This window comes from Pseudophryne corroboree, chromosome 2, assembly GCF_028390025.1.
Source record: "Pseudophryne corroboree isolate aPseCor3 chromosome 2, aPseCor3.hap2, whole genome shotgun sequence".
Taxonomy (NCBI): Eukaryota; Metazoa; Chordata; class Amphibia; order Anura; family Myobatrachidae; genus Pseudophryne; species Pseudophryne corroboree.
Genome location: NC_086445.1, coordinates 205,996,278 through 206,024,127, shown reverse-complemented (window position 1 = coordinate 206,024,127; position 27,850 = coordinate 205,996,278). Strand labels below are relative to the sequence as shown.

At 45.2% G+C, this 27,850-nt stretch overlaps 1 protein-coding gene across 2 annotated transcripts in view; it reads right to left on the bottom strand.

The window, feature by feature from the left end:
* Positions 1 to 27,850, bottom strand: part of DIP2B (disco interacting protein 2 homolog B) — a 372,205-nt gene that overhangs the window by 124,624 nt on the left and 219,731 nt on the right. Inside the window, exons 7-11 of one of the 2 annotated variants that reach the window (XM_063952252.1) lie at positions 18,460 to 18,579; positions 16,762 to 16,959; positions 16,186 to 16,277; positions 9,849 to 9,959; positions 7,293 to 7,416 (exon numbers count right to left, since the gene is read on the bottom strand). In XM_063952252.1, coding sequence (XP_063808322.1) covers positions 7,293 to 7,416; positions 9,849 to 9,959; positions 16,186 to 16,277; positions 16,762 to 16,959; positions 18,460 to 18,579 — 645 coding nt within the window. The remainder of the gene's footprint in view (positions 1 to 7,292; positions 7,417 to 9,848; positions 9,960 to 16,185; positions 16,278 to 16,761; positions 16,960 to 18,459; positions 18,580 to 27,850) is intronic. The other variant, XM_063952253.1, reaches the window with a different exon arrangement.

The window sequence follows — 27,850 nt, the reverse complement described above, 5'->3', positions numbered from 1 at the left end:
GGGAATCGTCCAAGTAAAGGATAACTAAAATTCCCTTCCTTCGAAGGAGTATCATCATTTCGGCCATTACCTTGGTAAAGACCCGGGGTGCCGTGGACCATCCATACGGTAGCGTCTGAAACTGATAGTGACAGTTCTGTACCATAAACCTGAGGTACCCTTGGTGAGAAGGGTAAATTGGGTCATGAAGGTAAGCATCCTTGATGTCCCGAGACATCATGCAGTCCCCTTCTTCCAGGTTCGCAATCACTGCTCTGAGTGACTCAATCTTGAATTTGAACCTCCGTATGTAAGTGTTCAAGATTTTAGATTTAGAATCGGTCTCACCGAGCCGTCCGGCTTCGGTACCACAACAGTGTGGAATAATACCCCGTTCCCTGTTGCAGGAGGGGTACCTTGATTATCACCTGCTGGGAATACAGCTTGTGAATGGCTTCCAAAACTGCCTCCCTGTCAGAAGGAGACATCGGTAAAGCCGACTTTAGGAAACGGCGAGGGGGAGACGTCTCGAATTCCAATTTGTACCCCTGAGATATCACCTGAAAGATCCAGGGGTCTACTTGCGAGTGAGCCCACTGCGCGCTGAAATTCATTGAGACGGGCCCCCACCGTGCCTGATTCTGCTTGTAAAGCCCCAGCGTCATACTGAGGGCTTGGCAGAGGCGGGAGAGGGCTTCTGTTCCTAGGAACTGGCTGATTTCTGCAGCCTTTTTCCTCTCCCTCTGTCACGGGGCAGAAATGAGGAACCTTTTGCCCGCTTGCCCACGAAAAGACTGCGCCTGATAATACGGCGTCTTCTTATGTTGAGAGGCGACCTGGGGTACAAACGTGGATTTCCCAGCTGTTGCCGTGGCCACCAGGTCTGAAAGACCGACCCCAAATAACTCCTCCCCTTAATATGGCAATACTTCCAAATGCCGTTTGGAATCCGCATCACCTGACCACTGTCGTGTCCATAACCCTCTACTGGCAGAAATGGACAACGCACTTAGACTTGATGCCAGTCGGCAAATATTCCGCTGTGCATCACGCATATATAGAAATGCATCTTTTAAATGCTCTATAGGCAATAATATACTGTCCCTATCTAGGGTATCAATATTTTCAGTCAGGGAATCCGACCACGCCAACCCAGCACTGCACATCCAGGCTGAGGCGATTGCTGGTCGCAGTATAACACCAGTATGTGTGTAAATACATTTTAGGATACCCTCCTGCTTTCTATCAGCAGGATCCTTAAGGGCGGCCATCTCAGGAGAGGGTAGAGCCCTTGTTCTTACAAGCGTGTGAGCGCTTTATCCACCCTAGGGGGTGTTTCCCAACGCACCCTAACCTCTGGCGGGTAAGGATATAATGCCAATAACATTCTAGAAATTATCAGTTGTTATCGGGGGAAACCCACGCATCATCACACACCTCATTTAATTTCTCAGATTCAGGAAAACTACAGGTAGTTTTTCCTCACCGAACATAATACCCCTTTTTGGTGGTACTCGTATTATCAGAAATGTGTAAAACATTTTTCATTGCCTCAATCATGTAACGTGTGGCCCTACTGGAAGTCACATTTGTCTCTTCACCGTCGACACTGGAGTCAGTATCCGTGTCGGCGTCTATATCTGCCATCTGAGGTAACGGGCGCTTTAGAGCCCCTGACGGCCTATGAGACGTCTGGACAGGCACAAGCTGAGTAGCCGGCTGTCTCATGTCAACCACTGTCTTTTATACAGAGCTGACACTGTCACGTAATTCCTTCCAACAGTTCATCCACTCAGGTGTCGACCCCCTAGGGGGTGACATCACTATTACAGGCAATCTGCTCCGTCTCCACATCATTTTTCTCCTCATACATGTCGACACAAACGTACCGACACACAGCACACACACAGGGAATGCTCTGATAGAGGACAGGACCCCACTAGCCCTTTGGGGAGACAGAGGGAGAGTTTGCCAGCACACACCAGAGCGCTATATATATATACAGGGATAACCTTATATAAGTGTTTTTCCCCTTATAGCTGCTGTATTTTTAATACTGCGCGTAATTAGTGCCCCCCTCTCTTTTTTAACCCTTTCTGTAGTGTAGTGACTGCAGGGGAGAGCCAGGGAGCTTCCCTCCAACGGAGCTGTGAGGGAAAATGGCGCCAGTGTGCTGAGGAGAAAGGCTCCGCCCCCTTTTCGGCAGCCTTATCTCCCATTTTTCTGTGTATTTTGGCAGGGGTTAAATTCATCCATATAGCCCAGGAGCTATATGTGATGCATTTTTTTGCCATCCAAGGTGTTTTTATTGCGTCTCAGGGCGCCCCCCCCCCCAGCGCCCTGCACCCTCAGTGACCGGAGTGTGAAGTGTGCTGAGAGCAATGGCGCACAGCTGCAGTGCTGTGCGCTACCTTGTTGAAGACAGGACGTCTTCTGCCGCCGATTTTCCGGACCTCTTCTGTCTTCTGGCTCTGTAAGGGGGCCGGCGGCGCGGCTCTGGGACCCATCCATGGCTGGGCCTGTGATCGGTCCCTCTGGAGCTAATGTCCAGTAGCCTAAGAAGCCCAATCCACTCTGCACGCAGGTGAGTTCGCTTCTTCTCCCCTTAGTCCCTCGATGCAGTGAGCCTGTTGCCAGCAGGTCTCACTGAACATAAAAAACCTAAAACTAAACTTTTCACTAAGCAGCTCAGGAGAGCCACCTAGTGTGCACCCTTCTCGTTCGGGCACAAAAATCTAACTGAGGCTTGGAGGGGGGTCATAGGGGGAGGAGCCAGTGCACACCAGGTAGTTCTAAAGCTTTACTTTTGTGCCCAGTCTCCTGCGGAGCCGCTATTCCCCATGGTCCTTACGGAGTCCCCAGCATCCACTTAGGACGTTAGAGAAAAGGATTTTAATACCTACCGGTAAATCCTTTTCTCTTAGTCCGTAGAGGATGCTGGGGTCATCATAGAACCATGGGGTATAGACGGGATCCGCAGAAGACATATGGGCACTTTAAGACTTTGAAAGGGTGTGAACTGGCTCCTCCCTCTATGCCCCTCCTCCAGTCTCCAGTTATAGGAACTGTGCCCAGGGAGATGGACATTTCGAGGAAAGGATTTATTGTTAAACTAAGGTGAGATTCATACCAGCTCACACCTCAAGCATGCCGCACAACGTGGCATCCAACAGAACACAAGCCAACGGCATGAACACTTGCAGCAACATGCTGACAACATGTGTGTAACCACAACTAATAACTGCAGATACAGTACGCACTGGGACGGGCGCCCAGCATCCTCTATGGACTAAGAGAAAAGGATTTACCAGTAGATATTAAAATCCTATTTTCTCATACGTCCTAGAGGATGCTGGGGTCATCATAGAACCATGGGGTTATACCAAAGCTCTAGAACGGGTGGGAGAGTGCGGATGACTCTGCAGCATCGATTGACCAAACTTAAGGTCTTCATCGGCCAAGGTGTCAAACTTGTAGAACTTTGCAAAAGTGTTTGACCCTGACCAAGTAGCTGCTCGGAAAAGTTGCAATGCCGAGACCCCACAGGCAGCCGCCCAGGATGAGCCCACCTTTCTAGTAGAATGGGCTTTTAGCGATTCTGGTAACGGCAATCCAGCCGTGGAATGAGCATGCTGAATCGTGTTACAGATCCAGTGTGCAATGGTCTGCTTGGAAGCAGGACACCCAACCTTGTTGGGAGCATACAGGACAAACAGAGCCTCTGTTTTCCTAATCTGAGCCGTTCTGGCGACATAAATCTTCAAAGCTCTGACCACATCCAGAGATTTTGACTCAGCGAAGTCGTCAGTAGCCACAGGCACCACAATAGGTTGGTTCATGTGAAAAGAGGAAACCACCTTCAGTAGAAATTGTTGACGTGTCCTCAATTCAGCTCTATCTTCATGGAAGATCAAATAAGGGCTCTTGTGAGACAAGGCCGCTAACTCAGACACCCGCCTTGCAGATGCCAAGGCCAACAGGATGACCACTTTCCAAGTGAGGAATTTCAACTCCACCTTCCGTAAAGGTTCAAACCAATGCGATTGAAGGAACTGCAACACCACATTAAGATCCCATGGTGCCACTGGAGGCACAAATGGAGGTTGGATGTGCAACACGCCTTTTACGAAAGTCTGAACTTCTGGAAGGGAGGCCAATTGTTTCTGAAAGAAAACCGATAAGGCCGAAATCTGTACCTTAATTGAGCCCAATTTTAGGCCCGCATCCACACCTGCTTGTAGAAAATGGAGAAAACGTCCTAGCCGAAACTCCTCCGTAGAAACCCCCTTGGATTCACACCAAGAAACATATTTTCTCCAAATACGGTGGTAATGTTTAGACGTTACCCCTTTTCTGGCCTGAATAAGTGTGGGAATGACTTCACTGGGAATACCCTTACGGGCTAGGATTTTGCGCTCAACCGCCATGCCGTCAAACGTAGCCACGGCAAGTCCTGATACACGCACGGCCCCTGTTGTAACAGGTCCTCGCGCAGAGGAAGAAGCCAGGGATCTCCTATGAGTAATTCCTGAAGATCTGGATACCAAGCCCTCCTTGGCCAGTCTGGGACAATGAGGATCGCCCGGATCTTTGTTCTTCTTATGATATTTAGAACCTTTGGAATGAGAGGAAGTGGAGGGAATACATACACCGACTGAAACACCCACGGTGTCACCAGTGCATTCACTGCAATTGCTTGAGGGTCCTTTGACCTGGAACAATATCTCTGAAGCTTCTTGTTGAGACGAGATGCCATCATGTCTACTTGAGGAACTCCCCAACGACTTGTCACCTCTGCGAAGACTTCTTGGTGGAGGCCCCACTCTCCTGGATGGAGATCGTGTCTGCTGAGGAAGTCTGCTTCCCATTTGTCCACTCCTGGAATGAAGATCGCTGACAGAGCGCTTGTATGCTTTTCCGCCCAGCGGAAAATCCTTGTGGCTTCTGCCATTGCCGCTCTGCTTTTTGTTCCGCCCTGATGGTTTATTTACGCTGCAGCGTCCTTGATATAACCCAGCGTCAAGAGGAAGCTATCCCTATCTAGGGTATCTATTTCAGAAGACAAGTTGTCTGCCCACTTTTCGATAGCACTACTTACCCACGCAGACGCAATGGCAGGTCTGAGTAGCGTACCTGTGGTCGCATAAATGGACTTTAACGTAGTTTCTTGTTTACGATCCGCAGGATCCTTAAGGGCCGCCGTGTCAGGTGACGGGAGCGCTACCTTTTTAGACAAACGTGACAGGGCCTTGTCCACGGTGGGGGGTGACTCCCACTTTTCCCTATCCGCCGAGGGAAATGGATAAGCTACCGTAATTCTTTTGGGAATCTGAAACTTTTTGTCAGGAGCTTCCCAGAGTTTTTCAAATAGCGTGTTCAGTTTATGAGTGGGAGGAAACGTTACCTCAGGTTTCCTGTCCTTATACATACAGACCCTTTTATCAGGGACAGCCAGGTCCTCAGTGATATGTAGTACCTCTTTAACCACCACAATCATGTACTGAATGCTTTTTGCCAATTTTGGATCTAATCTGGAATCGCTATAGTCGACACTGGAATCAGAGTCCGTGTCGGTATCAGTGTCTGCCAACTGGGCCAACGTACATTTCTGTGACCCTGAGGGGACCTGACTTTGCAATAACATATCTTCTACAGATTTCTTCCATGCCTGGGTCTGAGACTCAGACTTATCTAGCCTCTTACTAATAAGAGCCACATTAGCATTCAAGGCGTTCAACACATTTATCCAATCTGGCGTCAGCGGTGCCGACAGGGTCACCCCCGCAGCCGTTTGTGTCCCTAATACAGCCTCCTCCTGGGAAGAGTCTTCATCCTCAGACATGTCGACACACGTGCTCCAAACACCCACAGACACACCGGGCATATAGGGGACAGACCCACAGTAAAGCCTGTTAGAGAGACACGGAGGGGATTTGCCAGCTCCCACCCCAGCGCCCAATCAGCGGTTCTGAAGCACCCAATAAATGCCTCAGACCTGTAGCGCTTTTAATATATAGTATATTGCACCAAATTAGCCAGTGCTCCCCCCCGTTTTGCACCCTGATACTTGTCAGTGTGAAGGAAGGACCAGCGTCTCTGCAGCCTGATTGAGAGAAAACGGCGCGAGTGAGCTGTGACGATGAAGCTCCGCCCCCTTAATGGCGCGCTTCTGTCCCGCTTCTTCTATGATTATACTGGCGGGGGTTTTGGACAGTGCCTCGGTACTAATGTCCCTCTTTTGCCAGTGTCCACTGAGGATTTATTAGCTGCCCAAGCCCCCCCCTCCCCCGCGCCCTGTAGTGCTGTGTATATGTGGGAGCTTGGCGCGCAGCATCCGCGCGCTGTGCGTTACCTCAGAGAATGCCTTCACTGAAGTCTTCTTTTCTTCAGCTACTCACCTGTCTTCTGACTTCTGGCTCTGTAAGGGGGGTGACGGCAGGCTGCAGGCGTGAGCATCTAGGCGTACCCAGCGATCAGCACCCTCAGGAGCCAACGGTGTCCTGTAGCCAGAAGCAGAGCCCTTGAACTCACTGGAAGTGGGTCATACTTCTCTCCCCTAAGTCCCACGAAGCAGGGAGACTGTTGCCAGGAGTCTCCCTGAACATAAAAAACCTAAGAAAAAGTATTTTTTCAGAGAAACTCAGTAGAGCTCCCTGTAGTGCGTCCAGTCTCACTGGGCACAATTCTAAAACTGGAGTCTGGAGGAGGGGCATAGAGGGAGGAGCCAGTTCACACCCTTTCAAAGTCTTAAAGTGCCCATATGTCTCCTGCGGATCCAGTCTATACCCCATGGTTCTATGATGACCCCAGCATCCTCTAGGACGTATGAGAAAAGGTAGACACAATTTATTTATTTTGGGTGTTTTGTCACTTTTCTGCCACAAACAAGCCCCATTAGTGTACCGTGGCCCCTCGCATGGCTCGTGGGTGCCTCGCTCCGCTACCGCTGTGCTCTGCACAGGTTACTATTCCCAATCGTAGTCCACGTGGATGATAACGTATGAAAATGTTGAATAAAATGGAAAAAAAACAAAAAACTTGTGTCTACCATATGTGTGTTGACCCATTATAGATATGCCACTGAAGACACATATGTAATGTTATATTTTAAGGAAATAAAAAATAAACTGCACCTTCTATTTCAAGAGCAATTCTAAAACTATTCTACTAGTGACAGAAAAAAGGCTTTCTTCAAACTGCATAAGGATTTGTGCATGGAATGTATTTTTAAAGATTTGACAATTATTAGCTGTGAAAACACTACAGAACACGGAAACAGCTTCCCTCTGTGCAGAGACGTTGTACTGGCTCACCCTTGAATTGCACAATTTCCCCATTCTGTGTTTTTGGCAATCCTTTCAAGCAAACCTCGGTGGTAAGAGCGAGCTTTACACCGCAGCTTCCCAGCAGGAAACCAATCTGATGCCCACCAGCATCCTGTTTATGAAGGAGAAAGAAACAAATCAGAAGATAGAAGACTTACACCAGGCATGTCCAAACTGTTGCCCTCCAGCTGTTGTGAAACTACATATCCCAGCATGCCCTGACACAGTTTTGCTGTCAGAGAATGCTAAAACTGTATCAGGGCATGCTGGGATGTGTAGTTTCTCAACAGCTGGAGGGCCGCAGTTTGGACATGCCTGACTTACACCATTAGATATGGTTTGTCAGTTGTCTGCTTTTATGAAGGTGTGCTGGTCAGTAAGTCTGTGCTGACCAACAGTGACTGAGTATTGAATGTACATTATGACTATATGTATCTCTAACTCTTAATTACGATACTATATAATAAAGATTATAGTGCGAACAGCAGCAATGTGACCATTTAATGGCTACTTTGAGCTTCATAGGTTGACCGAAGACTTAAATATACAAAATATATGTAGTAAACAGAAACAAAACACAAGTTGGTGTAAAATAAATAAATAAATCATAAAACAACAGAAGTCTGGTTCAGAAGCTAGTCACAGTTCTAATTACTACAAATAATACCCTGATGTACGGACTAACCTTATAATTTACTGTAGAAGGCACCGACCTACTCTAAGCCAGGGGCATCTAAACATCTTATACATGGGAATCTCACAACCCATTGCCTGTACGCAGCTATTCCCCATCACAGTAAGATTTGTGGTTAAACAAGTCAACTAACTGTTGTACAGTTTGCAGCCCTACATCATACAGCCAAAATGTCCATAGGCAGAAGGGAGCTTAGTCGCCAACCCATAAACAGCATGATAACGAGCCATTGTCCACTGCAATCTGCTTGTTATGCATATCGGTTCTAATTGAACCTGATCAATAACGTTTGTGGCCAGTACTGAGATCAAGTTTAAGTTACTTAATTACTGTCATCTTTTGGAATCTGAAACTACAGTAGTTGGAACCATTTTCACCTAAATCATTAGGTGACTGCACAACTAATCGCCTTGAACTAACAAAACCTTTTTATCTGGGTTTCAACCAAGTCATAAAACTACTGTTTCTGTGTTATTCTGAATTGAACGGTATTTAAAAAGTATAAAAGAGTGCGCTTTCAACAGCTGCTGGTGTAGGGGGTGGTAAGTCCCCAAGATAAATACAAACAGGTTCTTATTCTGAATTGAGGATTGGGTAACACATGGTCACAGTGCTGGTTTTCGCTAAATATACAAGGAGCTATTAGTTTAAGTTACATGATCTTCGAGCTTCTCCCCTTTGTGATTACTGTATATGTTCTAGGTTCTTCTATATTTGTCATGGTTCAAAGATATCTTGCAGCACTAGCTTATTTTGTTTATTTTTATAATGAAAGTCCCTTTTATATAAAGTAAATTCTATTTATACTGGTATAATGAGCATTCTGTTAAAATAAATCCTAGTGGAGTCTAGGGAGCAGACATGCAAATGATAGATTATAAATAGATATCATCAGAAAACGTATTGGGTTCCATTAACAACGACACAAGAAGTAGAAAAATTAAAATGACTGGAACAGAACGGATCATGGCTGAAGTTTGCAATGCTGTAGATATTAATTTGAAACCAACCAGATAATGGAGCCACAGGGGGATTTTTACCACCACATTGCATGCATTTGAAATGGGCAGTAATTCAAAGCAATCAATTAAACGTTTGCTTTCTTAGTCTAACTTAAACTAGATCTATAGAAACTAATTGCTCATTGGCTGCTCTGGGTTACACAACACTATCCACCAAGTTTGTTCAACTGGAAATATAGACCATAGGTCAAATCATTTAGAGTCTAGTTCCAGAAGTTCCCCCCTGGGAACACTTCTTCCTCAACACTGCTGGGTTCCCCGAAGACAATGGGTGGATTTCTGAGCAGGATGCAAAAGAGGCTCTTGATAGCAAGCTCTCCTCCTAACCTCACCAGTGCCTCCCTAAAGTGCAGGGGAAAGAAACTCTAGGGAAAGGTCCCAAAAATGTAGGTAGAGAGAATAAAAAATTATAGGGGATCGACATTTAATGACAATTATAACCCAGAGATGGCACGTTTAATTTAATTTAATGGCTGCTTAAGTGGTTAACTTTTTCCTCTCAATGTTTTTAAGAACAATGATATCTGTAAACCAAAATTCTTCAATTTAAGACAGGACTGTAGCCAGTGCACATTAGTGAAAGTTGCTGGGTCCATTTATTACTGTAATAAAATAGCACAGACTACATTATATATTTAATTATTCAAGAAAATGATACATAAATTATGAATGGCTTCCCTCTCATTTCATATCATTTTGCTGGAACTACATTTTAAGGTACAATTCCTGGCAAAAGTTAAATGGCCTGGGGATGTCTGCATCATATTAGCCGCTGAGAGATTGATGGCCTGAAAATCTGTCCAACATCACTGGAAATTGTATTGTTACCTTTCTAGTAAGAGGTACCTCAATCGGCACTGGAATGACTTCTGCCAGGAGACAACCGTAAAAAGCAACCATAAACATGACTGGATCATTATTGGGATAGACCAAGGCCACCTGAAAGAAGGCAATTCATCAGACAAATCTACAGGTAAGTGGTTTCATTAATGAAAAAGGCAATATTTAACTTGCTTTTTTACATAAAGACACAATTTAGTAGTGCACTGTTGATGGGCAGTAAATAGTAATGTAACATTAATCACCCGAACCGTCCCTGGTATTCAAACACTGTTGCCTTTTGGCTTTACAGACACCTGCGTTCTGATTGCACCTTGGTGTGTGGAAGATAGGCCCACCAAGCTTCAGCAAAAACTACAATTCTTCTGCACTTCTCTCAACCCCATGTTTACAAGGGCAGAATAACCTCATTTCCATAGAGAACACCGAGGCCCAGAGTACAGAATAGAACCAGTGCTTGAACGGATGGTGGGGACAGCAGTGAGTATCATTGTACTATTTATTGCACACACAGGGGTATTTTTTCAGGGCATAAAGTACATAGACCATTTATACAGACATACAGTAGACAGAAAATAAAATGGTTAATTGACTGGCAATCAGCATAGGTAAAGTAATAACTATGGGAAGCAATTAGTCATGGCTTATTATGTATATAGGAAAAGTAGAATTAGCCATTATTACGGCTTCTACATGCTACAGTTTATCCAGGGCAGTCTGATCTGACACTGAAATGTTTTTAGAGACTCCTGATATGCACTAAGGTGATTATGCACTAAGGTGATTAGTAGATTTATTTTGATGGCAATTTCCATTAGCAAAAATACATTGAGTTTTTTTGTTCTGCAACCTGGGCAACCATTACATTAGAAGGGATGTCCCAGCTTTCCATGTACAGGGACTCGTAAGTAGCTAGGACTTGACAAGATACCTAGAAAATTACTCAATGCCATCTACCATGAACAGCAACATCGTGCACCAACTGCATGTATGGAAGGTTTTGGCACCTTAGTTCATTAACAAAAACTATATAATAACAAGTTCCCTAACAACACTAATCCTGTTAGCCCCGGTAAAACATTGGGTGTAAAAAATATGTTTTTTTGCAATTTTTCACAGATTTTTTTTTTTTGTACAGGCTATCCTGATTGATCGCCTGTAAAAAAAATAAAATAAAATGCCCTTTCTCCCGAAAACACACAGGTTCAGTGAAAACACTTGTGCTGGCTTATCAGGGCTAATAGGATAGCCCCCGGCGGGACAATTAGCCCTGGTAAATTACCGGGGCTAATTGGATAGCCCCCTAATTAGAATCCAGTAGTGTGCAATGCTGTTTTCCACCTTTGCAGATTTTGATGACATTCCTGTAGCCCAGCCGATTTTAACCATCACTTGAGTTTGCCAGCAAGGAATTTCCCAGGTATCTGGCCCTGCCCCCTTCAGTGGGCTGACCAATAAGGTGACAACATTAGATCGCAGGTGCAGATTGGCCAGAGGATTGGCTGCACCATGCCGTAATAGTCTAAACCAGGCCTGGTCAACCAGTGTCTCTCCAGCTGTTATGAAACTGTAAATCCCAGAACGCTTTACCAGTTGATCAATGGGAGGGGTATGACGGAAATTGTAGTTTCACAACAGCTGGAGAGCCACAGGTTGGCCAGGCCTTGTCTAGATTCTAGGGTGTGAGTGCAGGACAGGGTGTAAGAGTGAGCAGTGGTCCAGGGTTGGGGACAAGTAGCAGCTAATGTGTGGACAAGAGGGAGCAGATAGAGTCCAGGTGACAGATAGAGCAGGATGCCAATCAGAAACACCCATAGGAAGGGTACTGCATATACACTATCATTCCATCACTAAATAAGCAGTAGGCCTTTGAGTACAGTTACCTGTTCACTGCCACCCACATATTGTTGAGTGTAAGGTTTTCTTATCTCTAATAAAACCAACTGAAAATAATAAGCATTTTAAAGACACACCACACCCACATAAACACTCATGGTGATTACATCTTCACAAACCACGCCCACAGCTCTGTGACGCACATACTTCATGTGGCTCATGTATATTTGCAGTTCCTTCTTAATACTACATAGAAGCCAGCAGTGTGCTATGCTGTGTAACTGTACATAAGCAATGGAAATGGTGGTAGGGTAGTATGGTTAGTTTGTATTAAGACGTCAGCATTCATGCTCTCTAATCTTTTGCTGCAAGATGTACACAAGTTATCAGTATGTGTGAGTCAATGAGTATATATCATGCCATCAGGCTACCTCCTGCTTGCTTGTACCTCATGTCATCTGTCTGTCGACCCTTCCCACTACATTGTTGGCTCTTCAGAGCAGGGCCCTCATTCCTCTTGTTATCTAAGCCCTCTTCTCGACACATTTCACTCACAACCCTCTCCTACTCAGTGACCATCTTTACCCGCTTTTTCTCCTGCTGGTAAAGGCTCATCTCTATTTATGGCCGCCAGCCCCAAGTAGTACGGTGATCACTCCCTCACTACTTACATCTAAGCTGTATTATGTTTTGAGAATTGTGGTGCTCTTTGTTACCTGTACTCTATTTCTGTTATTTATTTACTGTAATGTTAAGTTTTGTCTCCCTGTACTGTCCTTTGTACGGTGCTGCGAAACACTTGTGGCGTCCTATAAACAAAATGTAATAATAATAATAATATTATAATGGGTATATAATAAGTGCATTTACATGGAAATGTTACATATACTGTACATTGTAAAGGAAATATATGGCCTCTTTACACACGGTAATGTTTTAAGAGCTGGGGAGCCAAAGTGCAGCGGGAACCCCAATACCTGGCTCCGGTGGCACCAACTACGCGGTTATATACTGTATACGTAAAATTGTCGATTGTGCAGAGACAGCAAAGAGACAGGGCCAAAGTCTTTGCTTGTTCCTATGAAGCCATCTTCACAAATATATCACCGGGAAGATGCCCTGGCTAATGAGTATAAGTAGTGGGGTCTCTGCATATGCCGCTACAGTGGTCAGTTCTGAATGTGGGGTGTGCTACACACATCCGCAATATATACGTCACAATCACCTTCACAGGATTTTCTAAATTAAATTTTTTTACTAAAAAAATAACATTAAGCCAGTAGAGTACAAAGTAGGACTAAAGACGAGTACTAAACAACACGCATGCTGTAGCATGTTACATACATGCCATGTCCCCCTCTAAAAATATTTTTTGAAAAAGGGAATACTCATCCAACGGATGTACATGGCAGGCAGTAGCAGAACAAGAAGACACAGAGAAAACACAACATTATCACATGTAATGAGAAAACACAGTGCAGCAAGAAGAAACATAAAGTAGGCTCAATGGATATTAATGTTTTGGCAGCTTGGAAACCCATACATGGGGAATGAATTAAGCCTGGCATGAGCAGCCTCTGGGTAGCGGAATATCTTTGCTCACGTCAATGCTGATCGCTCAGGAAGGTTCTGTCACATACGCACTGTGTCCTGTTTGTATGTACGCATGAACAGGCATCAACCAATGACAGATCCCATTACAAACTGAGTAAAAAATTACAGTGCCACTGCGGTCTGTAACAAGATGGTTCAGTCTCAGTGTACATGCCAGCTAGATACGGCTCAGAGACCACACAGCTCAGCATTGCAGTAAGCTAGTGGACTCCAACTCCCCAGATGCTGATCTGCAGGTACACAGGCAGCTCACAATGAGCACTATTCATGGAGCACTGATCAAATCATGTGACTACAGTGGTAGTATACTTATGGAGGCACAATGCTAATAAAATTAGGGGTCTAGAACAGTAAACCCCTTACTTTCCATGGCTTGGGGGATATACCAGTGTAAGGAATTTTTGCTAAAAGCACCGGAGAAAAAAAAAAGGATGCAATTCTATAAAATGCACTTGTTACCAAAATCAGCCTACATGTCAGTTTGATGTTTAATACATTTGCATAGTTGTTACTATAAATCCGCTGCATGCATCTTAAACAATAATTACACATGCCTGCGGTTCAGCTGCTCTATGTAATTAAGCACACAGCAGGAGAATGGTAATCACTTGTAAATAATCTCCGATATCATGACATGTTACAATACTGCAATGAGAACGTTTCTTATTAAACGTTGAATGGAAGACTAAATATATTTTTGAAGGTGAATTGGAGATTAGAATAAAAGAACCATGTAATTATATTCCTCTGAGAAGCATTGTTCTAGCAGTCTCAGGTGCCAGTACATAAAAGAGCACTCACATCATACACATTAAGAGATCGGTACATTAAAAGACTGCTATACCTCAAGAAAGATATGGGGCTAAATGTAATAGCCTGCGAGTTGCCGGAGGTGCGGGACTTTCTGCGAGTCTGGCTGGTTTTTTTTTTAAGGCAGCAATCATTTACAAGGCATACCAGTCTGGTTTTGACTTGTAAATAATTGATGCTTTAAAAAATAAAAATGGGCAGACTCGCAGGAAGCCCTGCACCTGTAACAACTTGGAGGCTATCACACTTAGCCTATTCTATCAATAACATCCATAACTATACATGGAACATTTCAGTAGACTATTGTAGCTGACAATATTAGTTCTACCACACTGTTTTGGCAGTACAGATATCCTATTTTAGTTTGGGTTTTATTTTTATTTTTTGCAATCGTATGATGAGTCTAAGTCAGACATGTACGTAAACCTGGCGTTGCGCAGATGTATTTAGATCCGCAAATGCACAGAAGTTGCACCGGGCTGCGATGTCGTTCGCAGCGCCCTATATGTCGTAGCATGATTGACATGCTGCTGGCATGGGGAGAGGGTGGCAATAGGCAGAGTTGCAGACAACACGGATGGTGGTGGTGGTGTGTGGGGGGGGGGATGTTGGTCCTGTTTTCAAGGTGTGCTGAAGCCAGTGGATATGTTCTTGGGTCGCAGCTTCACTTGCTTCAACAGCGTGAAGGTTACTCAGATTACGATGTTCATGTAGATGAATCGATGCTGCGTCCTTAACTGCAGCAGCGGCTCAAGGGAAGCCAGCAGGAGGCGCCTATTTACACAAAACGCCTACTGCGGTACTAGCATATTATCACACAGTTGCTAGTTCAGGACATTTTAAGCAGAGAAATGCATTGTGATTAATAATAATCAAACAATACTGTGAAGAATATGTAAACTTTTAATGATATTGGTCAGTAAGTACTATGCTGTATCTGTTGTCCTGCTGTGAAACGTCCTAGACCTAAGATATATCACTTCCACATTTGGGACATGAAAGTTAGGTGAACCTCAGTTATGTACTACAAGTCTTAGCAGACCTGCTTTGTCATTGCGACAGCTGCATTATAATCTTTTCCCAATACAGATACTCTTGATCATTTAAATAAATACAGCCCTCCTCATATGTTAGAGATCATTGGCAAAATGAAACTTACAATGATACCTACTTGGTAGACTCAAAACCACTGTAGACATAAGTGAGAAGGAATACTAAAAAAAGGACCAATTGAAAGTAAAGTTGAATTATGTAAAAAAAAAAAAAAAGGATAGGCAGTGTGTGTGTGTGTGTGTGTGTGTGTGTGTGTGTGTGTGTGTGTGTGTGTGTGTGTGTGTGTGTGTGTGTGTGTGTGTGTGTGGAGAGGGGGGGGGGATGCGGGATGGGAGAGAGAGTTTAGGTTTCAGAATGGGGAGGGTTAAGTTTAAGCACCACTGGGGAGGATTACGCAGCAAGGGGGTTGTGGGGTTAAGTTTAGGCTGCGGGAAGAGAGGGTTAGGGGGGCATTGGGTAAAGGTAAGTATACTTACCTTATCTCTTTCGGGATACTCACCATTATCAGGATGCCACGGTCTGTATTCTGACCACTGGCATCCCGACAGCTGGCATATCAGACCCAACCCGGCAAAAGGTGTACTGCCCAATGATCCAGGCGGAGTGGTAGGAATGGCCAATGTAGACCACACCAGTCAGAGTCCGCTGCTGTGCATACGTAGACAGCTGTGGTCCCTAATGCTATTTTACACCCATACTTGTGAATGCTATTAGTGTCTTTTTTTAGAACATAAAAATTACTTATAATTTTAGGGTTTTATGGACCTCTGGTGAAAAACTGATAAAAAACCAAGTGCTTACTGATGTCATAATATGGTATGAGAAAGAATACAAGTTGGTGCGTTTATTGCTGTCCAGATAACATATATTTTACTTGTATGGTGGTGAAAGCTAATCATATGTACTATATGGGTGTTCAAATCATACTAAGCACATAGGTACAAAAGAAAGACAAAACAATAAGCAGAATGAACATGCACACACACATAAGTAAAATGAAATGTGACATTACCCTGTCACCTGGTTTCAGCCCTTGCTCATTTTTGGTTCCCAGTTTGTTGAGCAGGGTGTAGGCCAATCTCACACTTCTGGACCACAGTTTGCCTAAATCAAAAGAAACCTGGTTTTACAATTACAGCTCAAGTACAATATGAGTCTCAGCATCAGACACTTACATGCATAATAAAGTGAGCATTATATATTCTTATATTTCTGTAATAAATAACTTCCACATATGTGACTGGACTTCCTGCTAATATTTCAATTTACAGGAATTCATAATGAAATATAATATTAATAAAAAAATGTTAAATGGTAATTTTAACAATCATTTGTGTGTACGCAGGCACAACGTACCCTTAGTGGCCAAATTACCTAGGTTGGCTAGACATCATTATGGATGACCTACCACGTTACACCTATAGAGACTGCACGTCTCCACATAAAGTGCATTTTACTCAAATATATACACTAACACGCACCTGTCCCTCTGCCCTCTGCCCCAACAACAATGGAAAAGCATGGACTGATATATTCCTTTTCTAAGTTAGAAGCATCCCTTTTATATGCATTGTCAGAGCCATCTTACCATACGTTAGCGTATATATGGGTTTCCCTGTCACATCAAGTGCAGTGAGACATGAACATTTAACTTGTGTTGTTCCCCAGCGCTGCAGTGCTGCTTCAATGGATGGGGGCCAATTACACACCACGCCTAAAGGCTCTCCCTTTACAGGGGTCATCTGGCGACCTTCAGGTTTTGGTTGGTTGGGATCTGGCCTAGGAACTGAGCAGAACAGACCTTATAAATATACAAATGCAGTTTATGCCATAATTTAGGCACACAGACATATCATATAAATTACAGTCCTATTTTTTATCCAAATTAGTGTACATATTTGCTGAGGTAATGGTTTTGTTGGGTCGACCCTATTTAGGTTGACACTCATTAGGTCGACCACTATTTGTCGACAGGCAGTAGTTGACACCTGGAAAAGGTCGACATGGTCAGCAGGTCAACATGGAAAAAGGTTGACATGAGTTTTGTGTGTGTGTGTGGGGGGGGGGGGGGGGGGGGTTTGGTGTTGTTTTCTTTGTACAGTGACCGGGAACCCCAATTCGGTTCGGGTTCATTTTGCCCACAATGCTTCAGGCAAGGTGCCTCGCACAGCTACCGCTGCGCATTTGGTACAGGTTACTTTTCCCAATCGTAGTCCATGTGGATCGTAAAGTATGAAAAAGTAAAAAATAAATTAAAAAAATTGTGAAAGCTCATGTCGACCTTTTCATGCGTCGACCTTTGCCATGTCAGCCTTTTCCAATTGTCGACCTAATGCATGTCGCCATAAAGACCGTATCCCTTTACTGAGAGTATAAACAGTGTGTCTAGCACCTACACAGAGAGCACCTATTCATTTGAAGCACATGGAGCCCGGCAAACTAGAGTATGCATCTGACATGTTACACACCCTGCTGTCACTCCCTTGTTAAGTGCAGCTTACTGCTAATATATTACAATAGCAACATGGCTGGAGACAGGCTATTTATGTCAACATTTGTCTAATAAATCCATCTGAAGCTTTGACAACCTTATTCATTCTGTATTATTGCGAGTTTGTATCATATTTGTAAAATAGATAATAAGGGCGGGACCTTTCCACACCTGTTCTGTTTCTGCCCTCAGGGATGTTGTATCATTATTTCAGCTCGCTACCCCCGAAGTAGCGAGGCACCCAACCCTTTACACAGCTAAACCTGATTACTATGGGCGCAATATGCGCGATAACAGAGATCATTTTAGAAAGGAAATTGGACGTGATATATCATTTGAATCTCCCCCTAAAAGTCTTCTCTGCATATATAAGGGGGTATTTTTCAGAATGTTGAGATAAAGTGGAGAGATAAAAAGTACCAACCAATCAGCTTCTAACTCTTATTTTATAGGCTGTATTTGAAAAATGACAGGAGTTGATCGGTTAGTGATTTTTCTCCACGATTTGAAAAATACACCCCATAAACCTTTAAAAAAAAATTCCATGCAAAGGGGAGTCCGCTTTTAAAACAAGGTAGTCTAGATAAAGAATTGGACAAGAAAAGATTTTAGGTGGATGATCTCTTTATAAAGTGTATAAATGTCTACGCATTATATATCAATCAAATTAAATGTGTGATTGCTTTCATAATTGTCCCTCTTCGTTCTAAGAAATGTACAGAGAGTTGCAGCAGTGTTACTAAAAAGGTAACTTCTAATTCAATACAAGCATTATCTGTCCATATCTGTAGTCACCTTCAACAATCTCTTCAAAATCATCCACAAAGAACTCTTTTAACGGTGGCCTTTTCGGTCGCTTCAATGTGTTAAGTAACTGCTGGATCTTTGTAGACACGCGACTACTGACCGCAACACCTGCAACAACAGAATACATAACAGCATAAGACCACTATATCAAACCAAAATAGTAATGACACGTAGACAGGCATAAATTGTCTGCTACACATATAACAAAAACAAAAAAAAGAGGGGACTGTGACAAAATTAGGGAACTTTGCATATTGAAAAATAAGAATTTACTTACCGATAATTCTATTTCTCGTAGTCCGTAGTGGATGCTGGGAACTCCGTAAGGACCATGGGGAATAGCGGCTCCGCAGGAGACTGGGCACAAAAGTAAAGCTTTAGGACTACCTGGTGTGCACTGGCTCCTCCCCCTATGACCCTCCTCCAAGCCTCAGTTAGGATACTGTGCCCGGACGAGCGTACACAATAAGGAAGGATTTTGAATCCCGGGTAAGACTCATACCAGCCACACCAATCACACCGTATAACCTGTGATCTGAACCCAGTTAACAGCATGATAACAGAGGAGCCTCTGGAAAGATGGCTCACAACAATAATAACCCGATTTTTGTAATAACAACTATGTACAAGTATTGCAGACAATCCGCACTTGGGATGGGCGCCCAGCATCCACTACGGACTACGAGAAATAGAATTATCGGTAAGTAAATTCTTATTTTCTCTGACGTCCTAGTGGATGCTGGGAATTCCGTAAGGACCATGGGGATTATACCAAAGCTCCCAAACGGGCGGGAGAGTGCGGATGACTCTGCAGCACCGAATGAGAGAACTCCAGGTCCTCCTCAGCCAGGGTATCAAATTTGTAGAATTTAGCAAACGTGTTTGCCCCTGACCAAGTAGCTGCTCGGCAAAGTTGTAACGCCGAGACCCCTCGGGCAGCCGCCCAAGATGAGCCCACCTTCCTTGTGGAATGGGCTTTCACAGATTTTGGCTGTGGCAGGCCTGCCAGAGAATGTGCAAGCTGAATTGTACTACAAATCCAGCGAGCAATAGTCTGCTTAGAAGCAGGAGCACCCAGCTTGTTGGGTGCATACAGGATAAACAGCGAGTCAGATTTCCTGACTCCAGCCGTCCTGGAAACATATATTTTCAGGGCCCTGACTACGTCCAGCAACTTGGAGTCCTCCAAGTCCCTAGTAGCCGCAGGTACCACAATTGGCTGGTTCAGGTGAAACGCTGAAACCACCTTAGGGAGAAATTGAGGACGAGTCCTCAATTCTGCCCTGTCCGAATGAAAAATTAGGTAAGGGCTTTTATAGGATAAAGCCGCCAATTCTGAGACACGCCTGGCTGAGGCCAGGGCCAACAGCATTACCACTTTCCATGTGAGATATTTTAAATCCACAGTGGTGAGTGGTTCAAACCAATGTGATTTTAGGAACCCCAAAACTACATTGAGATCCCAAGGTGCCACTGGAGGCACAAAAGGAGGTTGTATATGCAGTACCCCCTTGACAAACGTCTGAACTTCAGGAACTGAAGCCAGTTCTTTCTGGAAGAAAATCGACAGGGCCGAAATTTGAACCTTAATGGACCCTAATTTTAGGCCCATAGACAGTCCTGTTTGCAGGAAATGCAGGAAACGACCCAGTTGAAATTCCTCTGTAGGGGCCTTCCTGGCCTCGCACCACGCAACATATTTACGCCAAATACAGTGATAATGTTGTGCGGTTACATCCTTCCTGGCTTTGATCAGGGTAGGGATGACTTCATCCGGAATGCCTTTTTCCTTCAGGATCCGGCGTTCAACCGCCATGCCGTCAAACGCAGCCGCGGTAAGTCTTGGAACAGACAGGGTCCCTGCTGGAGCAGATCCCTTCTTAGAGGTAGAGGCCACGGTTCCTCTGTGAGCATCTCTTGAAGTTCAGGGTACCAAGTCCTTCTTGGCCAATCCGGAGCCACGAGTATAGTCCTTACTCCTCTCCTTCTTATGATTCTCAGTACCTTTGGTATGAGAGGCAGAGGAGGGAACACATACACTGACTGGTACACCCACGGTGTTACCAGAGTGTCCACAGCTATTGCCTGAGGGTCCCTTGACCTGGCGCAATACCTGTCTAGTTTTTTGTTGAGGCGGGACGCCATCATGTCCACCTTTGGTTTTTCCCAACGGTTTACAATCATGTGGAAGACTTCTGGATGAAGTCCCCACTCTCCCGGGTGGAGGTCGTGTCTGCTGAGGAAGTCTGCTTCCCAGTTGTCCACTCCCGGAATGAACACTGCTGACAGTGCTATCACATGATTTTCCGCCCAGCGAAGAATCCTTGTAGCTTCTGTCATTGCCCTCCTGCTTCTCGTGCCGCCCTGTCTGTTTACGTGGGCGACTGCCGTGATGTTGTCCGACTGGATCAACACCGGCTGACCCTGAAGCAGAGGTCCTGCTTGGCTTAGAGCATTGTAAATGGCCCTTAGTTCCAGGATATTTATGTGAAGTGACGTTTCCAGGCTTGACCACAAGCCCTGGAAATTTCTTCCCTGCGTGACTGCTCCCCAGCCTCTCAGGCTGGCATCCGTGGTCACCAGGATCCAGTCCTGAATGCCGAATCTGCGGCCCTCTAGAAGATGAGCACTCTGCAACCACCACAGGAGAGACACTCTTGTCCTTGGGGACAGGGTTATCCGCTGATGCATGTGAAGATGCGATCCGGACCATTTGTCCAGCAGATCCCACTGAAATGTTCTTGCGTGGAATCTGCCGAATGGAATCGCTTCGTAGGAAGCCACCATTTTTCCCAGGACCCTTTTGCATTGATGCACTGAGACCCGGTCTGGTTTCAGGAGGTTTCTGACTAACTCGGATAACTCCCTGGCTTTGAGAAGGGTAAATTGGGACATGGAGGTAAGCATCCTTGATGTCCAGAGACACCATATAGTCCCCTTCTTCCAGGTTCGCGATCACTGCTCTGAGTGACTCCATCTTGAACCTTTGTATGTAAGTGTTCAAAGATTTCAGATTTAAAATAGGTCTCACCGAGCCGTCCGGCTTCGGTACCACAAACAGCGTTGAATAATACCCCTTGCCCTGTTGCAGGAGGGGTACCTTGATTATCACCTGCTGAGAATACAGCTTGTGAATGGCCTCCAATACCGCCTCCCTGTCGGAGGGAGACTTTGGTAAAGCAGACTTTAGGAACCGGCGAGGGGGAGGTGTCTCGAATTCCAATTTGTACCCCTGAGATACCACCTGAAGGACCCAGGGGTCTACCTGCGAGTGAGCCCACTGCGCGCTGAAATTCTTGAGACGTGCCCCCACCGTGCCTAAGTCCGCTTGTAAAGCCCCAGCGTCATGCTGAGGACTTGGCAGAAGCGGGAGAGGGCTTCTGTTCTTGGGGATTTGCTGTCTGTTGCAGCCTTTTTCCCCTTCCTCTGCCCCGGGGCAGAAATGAGGAGCCTTTCGCTCGCTTGCCCTTATGGGGACGAAAGGACTGCGCCTGATAATACGGCGTCTTCTTATGTTGAGAGGCGACCTGGGGTAAAAATGTGGATTTCCCAGCTGTTGCCGTGGCCACCAGATCTGACAGACCTACCCCAAATAACTCCTCCCCTTTATAAGGCAATACTTCCATATGCCGTTTGGAATCCGCATCACCTGACCACTGTCGCGTCCATAACCCTCTTCTGGCAGAAATGGACAGCGCACTTACTCTTGATGCCAGTCGGCAAATATCCCGCTGTGCATCACGCATATATAGAAATGCATCTTTTAAATGCTCTATAGTCAGTAATATACTGTCCCTGTCTAGGGTATCAATATTTTCAGTCAGGGAATCCGACCAAGCCAAACCAGCACTGCACATCCAGGCTGAGGCGATTGCCGGTCGCAGTATAACACCAGTATGTGTGTAAATACATTTTAGGATACCTTCCTGCTTTCTATCAGCAGGATCCTTAAGGGCGGCCGTCTCAGGAGAGGGTAGAGCCACCTGTTTTGATAAGCGTGTGAGTGCTTTATCCACCCTAGGGGGTGTTTCCCAACGCGCCCTAATCTCTGGCGGGAAAGGATATAATGCCAATAATTTTGTAGGAATTATCAGTTTTTTATCGGGGGAAACCCACGCATCATCACACACCTCATTTAATTCCTCAGATTCAGGAAAAACTACAGGTAGTTTTTTCTCACCGAACATAATACCCTTTTTAGTGGTATTAGTATTATCAGAAATATGTAAAACATTTTTCATTGCCTCAATCATGTAACGGTGTGGCCCTACTGGAAGTCACGTTTGTCTCTTCCCCGTCGACACTGGAGTCCGTATCCGTGTCGACGTCTGTATCTACCATCTGAGGTAACGGGCGTTTTAGAGCCCCTGATGGCTTTTGAGACGCCTGGACAGGCACAAGCTGAGTAGCCGGCTGTCTTATGTCGTCAACTGTTTTTTGCAAAGAGCTGACACTGTCACGTAATTCCTTCCATAAGATCATCCACTCAGGTGTCGACTCCCTAGGGGGTGACATCTCTATTATAGGCAATTGCCCCGCCTCCACATCATTTTCCTCCTCATACATGTCGACACAACGTACCGACACACAGCACACACACAGGGAATGCTCTGACAGAGGACAGGACCCCACTAGCCCTTTGGGGAGACAGAGAGAGTATGCCAGCACACACCAGAGCGCTATATATATACAGGGATAACCTTAAATAAGTGTTTTTCCCCATTATAGCTGCTATTTGTAATTATTATTATTACGCCAATTAGTGCCCCCCTCTCTTTTTTACCCTGTTTCTGTAGTGCAGGACTGCAGGGGAGAGTCAGGGAGACGTCCTTTCAGCGGAGCTGTGAAGGAAAATGGCGCCTGTGTGCTGAGGAGATAGGCTCCGCCCCCTTCTCGGCGGCCTTTTCTCCCGCTCTTATGTGGAATCTGGCAGGGGTTAAAATTCATCCATATAGCCCTGGGGGCTATATGTGATGTATTTTCGCCAGCCAAGGTGTTTCTATTGCTGCTCAGGGCGCCCCCCCCTAGCGCCCTGCACCCTCAGTGACCAGAGTGTGAAGTGTGCTGAGGAGCAATGGCGCACAGCTGCAGTGCTGTACGCTACCTTGGTGAAGACAGGATGTCTTCTGCCGCCGATTTTCCGGACCTCTTCTTGCTTCTGGCTCTGTAAGGGGGCCGGCGGCGCGGCTCTGGGACCGGACTCCGAGGCTGGGCCTGTGTTCGGTCCCTCTGGAGCTAATGGTGTCCAGTAGCCTAAGAAGCCCAATCCACTCTGCACGCAGGTGAGTTCGCTTCTTCTCCCCTTAGTCCCTCGATGCAGTGAGCCTGTTGCCAGCAGGTCTCACTGAAAATAAAAAACCTAAAACTAAACTTTCACTAAGAGCTCAGGAGAGCCCCTAGTGTGCACCCTTCTCGGTCGGGCACAAAAATCTAACTGAGGCTTGGAGGAGGGTCATAGGGGGAGGAGCCAGTGCACACCAGGTAGTCTTAAAGCTTTACTTTTGTGCCCAGTCTCCTGCGGAGCCGCTATTCCCCATGGTCCTTACGGAGTTCCCAGCATCCACTAGGACGTCAGAGAAATAAAGATGAAACCTGTCCGGTAACCTGCCTCATCCAGTAAGGTCATTTTTGTTGTATATTGTGTACTGCTATAATATATTCAAAAGTGTGATCTACCATGACTACTCAAACATGTCACATAAGAAAGCCATGTTCACCCAAACTTGTTAGGGCAGTTGAATGCACTATGTTGTGTTGTCCTCTAGCCTAACTCTTTGCTGGACTTAATCTGCTAGTGGTCATCCATGTTGTGATGGACGTGCTGGTCAGCTGGAGGACTACTTTTGCGCCAAATAACACTCATGGGTTAATTCTTGCAGGTCTAAGCTTAAATTAAGTATCCTCTGTGGCCTGACAAGTGGTTGCCCTTTGTTCTTCTCCTATCTCAGAAAGACAACCAAAGACCCTCTCAATTCTGCAGGTAAAACTTTGACAGCAGACAACTGCTGTCAAAGTTCAGCGCCACCAAAGAAACGGAACCAGGATTAATAGAGGGAGCCACACTGTCTGGAGAAGAACCTATACTGGACTTTCTACCAGGTTGCCTATGCTCTACATTCCTGTTGTACTGGTTTCCTAGTGTTCTATAAAGTGGACCTGCTAAGTCTCTATGGACCTTCCAAAAAGCAAAAGGACACTGGGGTTGGTCTCTGCCTTGCTGGCAAAAATGCGAACGATATAGCATGAAACAGCGCTCCAGGAAACAAGAGCTATAGACCCTCTAGCGTAGGGTAGTCTGGTAGGTTCAGTCAGCACATAAGATCCCCAGAGTAGCCAGGTGGCGCTAAGTGGGCAAAAGAGCAATAAATTAGCCAAGGTCTACCTGGAACAGCAGATGGAATGATGTTTCTAAACATGGTTTTGCATCCTTTACAGATAATGCTGCGAATTCTGCAAAATTTCCCTTTTCAGAAAATCATAAATCCCGAAGGATACAGAAAACAACCACACCGTAGCTGTCATCAGCATCTTGCTCTAATCCAACATGAAGGCAGATATTTCCTACTCACATGTCTGATTAATTCAAATGCATGCAAAACATTTTCACTGTACGTAAGGTTAAAGGCACAAACAGAAGGACAGATGGAAAGTATTTTGAAGGTGAAACCAACAGCTAAGTATTCTCTATCATACCCAGATGTGGGGCAGCTGCACCTCAGGGACAGGAGCCCACCAAAATTCTGTCAGTCAGAGAGTAGTGAATATATATATATATATATATATATATATATATATATATATATAGGGTCAAAGCAATGTGCGGCACTCAGGATTGTAGAAACAAATAATCACCACTGGCTGTCCAATCAACGTTTCAATTTTACTTGAAAATTGTCATCAGGATAGATTACAACAATGAAAAGAGCTTACCTTATATCCCTTCCACCAGAGTGAAGTGTGCATCGCCCGTCCGGCGGGGTCCCGCTCGGCCGCTGCGGCGCTGAGTGATGACGTCATTGTGTATTGTGCGGTGTACGTCAGTGAGCCCGTCACCATGGAAACCCATTGTGTCACTCCTGGTATAAACAAAGCAGCATGTGTAACAGAGCTGCTGTGATATATATAGAGAGCAAGCACACAGATACATACAAATGTGGTTAGAGTGTAGGGAGATGTAGTAGATTCCAAGAGTAAGATAGGAAGTGATAGATTGTTCTGCAGCTACTGTAACCATTAGTGCTGTATTGCATTGCATATGTGGGACCTAGACTATGGTCCACCTGATTACAAGGGCAAACATAACTATCTATCACTTCCTATCTTACTCTTGGAATCTACTACATCTCCCTACACTCTAACCACATTTGTATGTATCTGCGTGCTTGCTCTCTATATATATCACAGCAGCTCTGTTACACATGCTGCTTTGTTTATACCAGGAGTGACACAATGGGTTTCCATGGTGACGGGCTCACTGACGTACACCGCGCAATACGCGATGACGTCATCACTCAGCGCCGCAGCGGCCGAGCGGGACCCCGCCGGACGGGCGATGCACACTTCACTCTGGTGGAAGGGATATAAGGTAAGCTCTTTTCATTGTTGTAATCTATCCTGATGACAATTTTCAAGTAAAATTGAAACGTTGATTGGACAGCCAGTGGTGATTATTTGTTTCTACAATCCTGAGTGCCGCACATTGCTTTGACCCTATTTGCCATTTTGGAAAGTGAGGGCACCAGGGACCACAGCACAAGTTATTGGAGTGCCGGACCGCTTGCAGCATACATTGGCTGTGTTCTCAGACCACAGGGGACTCAGCAGGTCATGGCAACCAACCCTGTTGTTTTCATGTATTGACAATCTTGCTTATCTGCATCTGGAAACCAGTTTGGATTATTGTGTGCAAACAATCTTTTTAAACCCCCACTCACGAAATCCCGTTATCACTCCTGTGAGACACTGACATGGAGCACGCACCACAGGGAGATGAGAATTTATTCAACCCAACACTTATTCCTTTACAGGAACATTTCAGTTATTCAGAATCGGATACGGAAGCCATATTGCACAAAGAACAATTATGGACTCAGGCTGAAGCACTGGCCCCGTAAACAATATTCAGAGATCTACTTCGCATGAAAAAGAGAGAAATTGATTTCACCTACCATGCCATCACATTGAGCGACTACTACCGGGCTAAAAAGATCCCAAGGGGATTCAGGGTGAGGAATTGCCCCACTATTGGTAGATTCAACCCGGCATTTTGCCGCAAATGGATCTCTATATTGAACAAATGTTCAGCAGACCTCATGTTGTTGGTGATTGAACAAGCCAACATGGAGGTTGACAACTCCAAAGAAAAAATCAACAATTATGAAGCCAAACATCTCCCAATATTGACAGCAGACTCGGAGAATGACTGGTTAGTAAAACTGGAGAACCAACTAGCCACCTATAAGCGGGATTTAATCAAATTTAAAAAAGCTAAGTTTGACAAAGTAGACCAGGACTACGAGAATCACCAGGTCTATAGATGGCTCTCTGGTAACAACCCAGGTGATAAAAGAAAGCCTTTCTTTAGACGACGTCGGTATCCAAAAACTGATATGGATACAGAAACATCGGCGGAAGGCCAGAGCACGAACAGTGACCAGGAATTACCACCCAACCGCCCAAAGGGAGCTGCCCCTTTAGAAGTCGGTACTCGCATAGCAAGACCTCGCAGAGCAAAACAACCCGAAGAGGGGGCCAGCACAAGCGCTGCCGCATGTGGAAAGAAACCACCCGCGCCAAACAAGCGGAGGTAATTGTTCATTTGTCCCATCATGAACTTTCCTTTAGTGAACGCAGCCTATTATCAAAAGGCTTGTCCTTCATCCCGTCGGCTCCATTTGATGAATTAGAATGGCAAGTTGCGAAAAATCAACTCCATCGCAAATTGAAATTGAATGAATACTTTGCGGAGACGTCCACGCAAAATCCCAGCACAATACCTACAAAATTGATGCAATTCAAACCACCTTCTACCTTTGACCCACTATCGAATAACGCTAGCATCAAGACTTGTATGCGTTTAGTGGATCTGGAATCACAACAGCTAACAGCTACAAATAAGGTAGTCAAACACAATCTATCAAAGTCTGAACTGGAGGCCCTTCATAATCTATCAAGCAATACGCAATTGATCATCCGTCCGGCAGATAAGGGCGGAGCGATCGTCCTGCAAGATATCTCAGACTACCGGGCAGAAATTTACCATCAGCTGGAGGAACCGGGTGTGTATACTAAGCTCAACGGTAATCCAACGTCAGTATTCTTGAAAGAGCTTAAAGAAGCATTACTGAGGGCCTGTGATGCAGGGATCATCACAGAAGAG